At 47.1% G+C, this 6,514-nt stretch overlaps 1 protein-coding gene across 1 annotated transcript; it reads right to left on the bottom strand.

Moving 5' to 3' along the window:
- Window positions 1-660: 660 nt before the first annotated feature.
- Window positions 661-2,771, bottom strand: PHALS_04923 (uncharacterized protein; the record flags this gene model as incomplete). The annotated part of the gene is made up of 4 exons (XM_024722634.1): window positions 661-715; window positions 782-804; window positions 881-889; window positions 969-2,771. 4 exons carry the CDS (start codon window positions 2,769-2,771, stop codon window positions 661-663), a joined length of 1,890 nt encoding a protein of 629 aa, XP_024573691.1.
- Between the last annotated feature and the right edge of the window lie 3,743 nt (window positions 2,772-6,514).

Genomic DNA, 6,514 nt, shown 5'->3' with positions numbered 1-6,514 from the left:
ACAAAGTAATGTTTCTTACCTTTTCCATAGATTATGATCCAATTTCACTTTGAATTGTCCGTCTAAAATATGAAATCGTTGAGTTTTATATGAAGGACGGTCTGATTGAAAAGCTGCAGGCTTCTAGTTCCGAGTGCGCATTTTAAATAAATATATATATTGCTCACTGCTTGATGTGCTGTAAGATCATGCTGCCGAGATTCTGGACTTAGTGTCGTCTTAGCCTTTTTGGTGCGGTGTGTCACACCGCCCTTTACGGAAGATGAGTCGCCCTCGGCTTTGCTAGCCGAACGATGTAAGGCCAATCGGTGGAGGTGAAGAAGTCAAAGCGTGATAGACATCTTATTAAAAAAGAAATCTTGGACCAAACTTTTTCAAATGTTCTCGATTAATGAACATCAACTCTGGAACTGTGGGCAAGACTGCACAGACGGTTTGCCGTGGTCAGCCCTGCTGACAGTCCGTTGGTCTTTTCTGGGTCAAAGCCTTAGCCTAAACCCGAACCTTGGTTAGGTCGATGTAGAGGAGCTGTTTCCACAACAACGGCGTCTTGACAGAGGAAGTTGTATCCCTTGCCATGATGGTCTAGCGAGAGACCTGCGCGATCTTCGCCATTAATTTCCACGTGCAATTTGAATTAGATGAGAAGACGACGAGGCGCTAGCGAGTGAAGTAAGAGACTATCAGGAGCATAGGATGCAAATCTTTGAGTGAGCTTGAAATGAACAGCAGGGTCAGTTGAGAATGAAACTCGTACACATTACAGATCAATCGAACTCACTGGATATTTACAATCAAGACGCTCTATGTAATACATATACCAAGTACATCATAACAATACACAACTTTAGGTCAAGCAGAAGACTATCAGCTTGATAACCTCGCAATCCTACCATTCATGATGCATTAACCTTTTTCAGAATTGTGCCTAACTTTCCTTAGCAGCCAAAAAAACGCACAACCTGTACCGACGTGTCTGTCGTGCCTTTGGACAAATACGCGACAGTACCATCGGGAAAACTTTTGAGAGCTTGATAACGATTTCCGACTACAGACTTGGCAACTGTCTCCTTACTGCTAATTGTCTTGCCCGTCGACCCATCTAGAACTTGAGCGTACACTTGTCGATCGCCACCTTCTACCAAATCGCCACCCGCTGAGCTACCCTCCCACATTGCCAACAAACCACCTTCCCCGATAGAAGCTAGATGAGGTGCACGTTCATTAGCATCATCTCCACCTAAAGTGATGTCATCATCAGACGCAGAATTGATGGCAAAATGAATCAGATGGACTTTGGCATTCTCGCCGTTACCATTGCTCACTGTCGTCCAATATTTCGTACCAGACGCCTGACTGTCAGGAACAATGTCACCGAGGTTGGAAGCTGCTAAATCAACCGGGTAGATTGTTGTGCTCCAATCGTTCGGAGGCATGATACGGTTGTTGTTATCCGTCTTACATATTGACGTGTAACCCTTCTTGCGGTCATCGAACGTGAGACGTTCGTAACCAGAATGTGAACAGCCCCAATCGAACGAATCTTTTTGCGTTAGAATTTTACCAGATGGATCTACGACCTTCATGCGATCTCCTTGATGAATATTGATACAGCCGTTCTCGGACGTTGAGATAGCACAACCAAAATAAGCTGCCCAGTTTGTTCCGTCTGAGGCGATGCGGCCGTGATGTGCGTACCACCAAATCATGTATACGTCTGGTCCCGTCTTACCCGACGAATATGGTGGTAATGACGTACTGGACGACGTCAGTTTTGTAGCCCATGTTTCTGACGACCCGTCGTAACGAATGAGGTACATATCATAGCACGGGACAGACGGGTTTGGAGCTTCACCGCATAAGTTACTTGGATTACCACAGTTCAAAGTACCACCACCTTCTGCATCTCTTGTACCCAGTAGCACAAAGCCATCATCGTCAGCGTAGATATCAGCGAAATCATGCATCGGAACGGTTACTGCGTCTGAAGTACTTACTAATTCGTCATTTTCGTCCAGCTTTCGAACGATCACGGTATCGCCACTATGGACAGCGATAATTGAGCCACCCGAAGGCAATGCAGCAATAGCAACAACTTTCAAATTGACCTCATCTTCGTTCGCATCGACAGCTACACTAAGATCAACCTCTGAAATTTTTACTCGCATCTTGGCGCAGAGCTTTGAGTTGTCCGATGTCGCTGTACGATTTGAATTAGCCGATTTCGACGGTTTGACGGAAGAAGAAGGACTTGAAGCGGCTGGAGGATTAGCAGTAGATTTCTTTGCTTCAGTGGCAATCGGAGTTGTACTTGGCTCTACGGGTGGAGGTGTGCTATCATCAGGTAACTGGACAGCAGGCATCTCCGAATTGTCAGTCGTTGGAATTGGTGGATCCATCGTTACTTCGTCTGTCTGAACAGCTGGCGTCTCCAGTGTCTGCTGCTCTACACTATTATCGTCAACACTGGGAACGTCAATAAGGTCATCATCTTTAATACTCGGGGGTTCAGATTCAGGTGCTCCATTTGCGGATGGTGAAGCCATGTTCCAGTTAGAAAACGATAACCATGGATTCCACGAACCAAATGAAGGCATTGAATTATCAGCAGGTTGCATTGTTCCGGTGCTTAAGTTATTAAACGAAAACGATGGGAGCCAAGGGGTTTGAGACCAGTCGTGGGTTTTCGCACAGTCAGCATCGTCTACGACTTGATTACCACGAACGAGCAAAACTACCTTTGCAGCGATAAGGACGTGACTTAACCACATCGCAAATCGATGTCAAGTGGGCAAATGCGATGACGCGAGAACTTCCTACTCGACCGGGAAAGTCATTACAGATTGGTTTGCGGAATTGCACGCCCTATGCAATTGGGAAAGGCTTGGTAGCTGAACCTTTACACGATGTATGCAGCCAGCGTAAAAGCTAAGAAGTAATACAGCCGTTAAGTGTCTTTTACATTGTTCCAATATAACAACTTAGAAACGAGAATTGATTTATCAGACGAAATGTAGGGCGGGAAGATCGATACACTAAATCAGGATGTTTTTGATCAATCATCGTATTATATGTGTACACATAAGACAATCAGCCGATTTTGTGAATTATCAAAATTGCTATAATTTATCAATTATAGAGATAGCAGTGACAAGCAAGTCATGTAATGAATGATACATCAATAGGCTGTGTGTTTTGATTGAAGGCAACGTCTATCCCTTTGACATTTAAAACAGAGGTTTTCTGATCGCCATCGCTCCAGTGTTGTGTTGATTATCTCTTTCTATTCAACCCTCACGATTGCTAAAACATAGGAATTAACTCATAATAAAAGAAAAAAGCAACTGGCAGTATCTCGATTGCATAGAGCCTGCCCATCACATCAGATATTCTACATAAGGTTTCCTCCTGATGCACTTGTGAAGCACTGAACTGTTGACCCAGTGGTCACCGATTTGTTATCAGTCAAAAACAAGTCTACGAGAAAATCAGGTATAATAAAGGCATGTGCACCTTCATCAGTCAATCAGCTTTTTAAGACAAAAATCAAACTCACTGAGCTTCACACAAAACTCACTAAGGCTGGTCAGGCAACTCTTCGAGCGAAAAAATAAGTGTGTCTTATCTTAGAAGGTATAGGTGTTAAGGTGAATACAAAGCACATTTGAACTCAAATAGATATCCTACACACATCATTATAAACGTTATCGATATAGATTTACGTGGAATTAGGATGAGCTACGGACGAACGAAAGATTAGTATCTTTGGAATTTCGATCGGAAATCAACTATAATCGAATTCTTTGTGGTAAAGCTGCGAATTTTGAGCTGAGCTTCGCTATCGCTCAGGCTTTCTTGTCAAGGAACAATATATATATCAAATGTTCATGAAGTCAAGGGTCAAACTGCTTCCATTCTTGGTGCATTTTCATTGGTACAAATCAAAGTGACGGTATTCAAAGACCGCCTCAGGGTAATATCTTCTTTCTCAAGAATATGGCAGCATTACCAAATACCCTCAGCTGAAGTACAGCTGCAGCGGGGCTGCCGTAGCGTTGCGCTTAGAGGAAGCATAATTTAGGTCACCGACCTTTCGTTCTATACTTAGAACAATACGAGTTAGTATATCGCAATCCGCTTACTCCAACAGTAATTATTTCCCTGACCCAAGACTAATTACTCTTTCGTTTAAAATTCAAAACTGATTTTTATCTGCGGCCCTCCTTATTTTAAACGTATAAATTTTCCTTAATATAATATATTATATAGTATCATCGAAACACATGTATAACTACTGGCTACCTAGCCACATACCGTGTTCTTGTTTGGGTGCAGCCACACTATGCCCATCTCTTGTGACACACACCTATTACCAGAGTACGTGTAGCCCCGTTGCACTCTCCCCCATTAAGATTTAGAGCATTTACAGCTCCAGTCGATTATTGCCTCAGCGAGGCTTGCGTGTCCGCTAGACACTGCAACTTGGATCGTTGGAATAAAACGACTTCCGTGCTCAATGACCCCTGTGTCAACGACACTGAAGTCACCAAGTCTCGCTGGTTCTGACAGCGAATACGGGCAGAGCTTAACTTCGTCTCCCACGTGCGGTGCGATGTCGGACAGTGCGTCCGCGGCACCAGGGGATGTAAATCCTAGGCTCGATGAGCACGAGCTTCCCGCTCCGTGCACGATATCAATGACGAGTGACCTCGTTGAGGATGTGGAGGTGGTCGGCTACGATTCTGACACTCCTTCACCCGCATGGGATGACGAAGAAGGCGTGACATGAGCCCTGCTCGCGCCTTGCGGACCCCATGTCCATTCCCTGACTCCTCGTCACCTGAGGGACGGGGTGTAATCACCAATGACCTCGACGAGGCACAGAGGCGGCAAATGGTAGCTGCCCATAAGGCGGCTTTGAAGCGCGCTTATCCACGGTCGGTCATTGACCCTCTTGTGGAATATGGCTTCCGCCCAGCGGGTCGCGCTGCGGAAGCGAAGGCGATCGTTACGTGTCCTCATCATCGGGCCCTGGTCATTACGGAAGATGAGCTTGGCAAAAGGAAAGCTCTTCAAGCTCGTTTCTAGGTTCCACAAGAATTTCCGCTGGAAGCTTATTGCACTCGTTTGAGTGCTCATCGAGGTAGCTCTCGTGTACCCGCAATGCGGAGAATGCCTATAGTGTTCGCCCCTGGCGAAAGCGCGACAGATGACGAAGCGCTCTCTGAGCGATGAGTGCAACGGCACCGAAAACTTTCCTCACTGTATAACCTACAGTCGAGCCATAAGGAAGTGGACGTGCGTGTGGAGCGACACTTCCGATTTGAGTTTGCCAAATTCAAGACACGCCGTCGACTTCCTTCGGATCGTCGCCCTGCGACGATGGGTTGACCCCTAACGCCCCCGCGATTTCTGTATCTGCAACCGCAAGAGCTCAGGGCCACTGCTTGAGCTCGACTCATGGCCCTTCTACTACTTTGGACGTCCTGATCTATCCGATCAAAAACGTCCACGGCGACTGAAATATCTTGCCGAAATGGCGCCTCAAACTCACACGATTTTTAGGAGTTGGGATATTCCCTCCACTTCACCAGATATTGGGTTTGACCCTAGTGACGACGTCGTCTCACTAGACGTTCCACGTGATAGTGAACACCACCGTTCTCATCGAGAAGAGTCGGTGGCGGACGGTGGCAACCGGGTCGACCGCCGTCCCGTGACTCGCGATGAGGACGAGATCCTCCGTGATCGGAGTTCCGCTGAGCGTCATGCTGAAGTAGCATATCGCTGTGCGGACGCTCTCGACGATTTGAAGCATGTCGTGCGCCGGCTGCCTCACCTTTAGGACTACCGCGCTCTGTCTGAGCGACTTCTAGCCGTGGAGCAGGCAAATGCGTTGCTTCATGCGACGGTGGAGCGCTTAGCGACTTTTGGAAATGGAGGCTGTTGCACTCCGTGCTCAAAACCAGCTGCTGCCTCTGCTTTTGGGTGACCAAGGGCCCGTAAAATCCGCTCCGGCGCCAACGTTTCCGCGTTCACTGGCGCCGGATCCCGGGACGGCTTGAGCAAGCTCACGTAAAACACCTAGTGGGTGGGCATCCGGTTTGCGAGGTTCAGCGTATACGCTAGACCCCCGCTTCGCCACAACCTTAAACGGTCCGATCAACCGTGGACAAAGCTTCGTCCTGAAGGTAGCAGAGGCTGCATGGGTAGGCAGGTTTTTAGAATTTAATAAAACCTAATCCCCGATATAAAAGCTTTCCACTTTTTCTCTTCCTTTTTCATCTGCATATTCTTTTTGCAGATCTTGGCTTTCAGCCATCGCATCGCGAACGTGTCGTAGGACACTCACTTTGGTAGACAAGAAGTCACCGACTTCTTTGCGGATGGTGAGGGGGCTGACATCAGCAAGCCGTTTGGCTATTCCTCCGCCACCAAGCCCTGAGCCATGGGATGGCGGCGTTAGGGGGACGCCAAGGGTAAAATAGCCCGTTCACGTAGAGCGGTGTGTAGT

Source organism: Plasmopara halstedii (genome assembly GCF_900000015.1).
Source record: "Plasmopara halstedii genome assembly, contig: Scaffold_287, whole genome shotgun sequence".
NCBI lineage: Eukaryota > Oomycota > Peronosporomycetes > Peronosporales > Peronosporaceae > Plasmopara > Plasmopara halstedii.
This window is presented reverse-complemented; position numbering and strand designations above follow the sequence as displayed.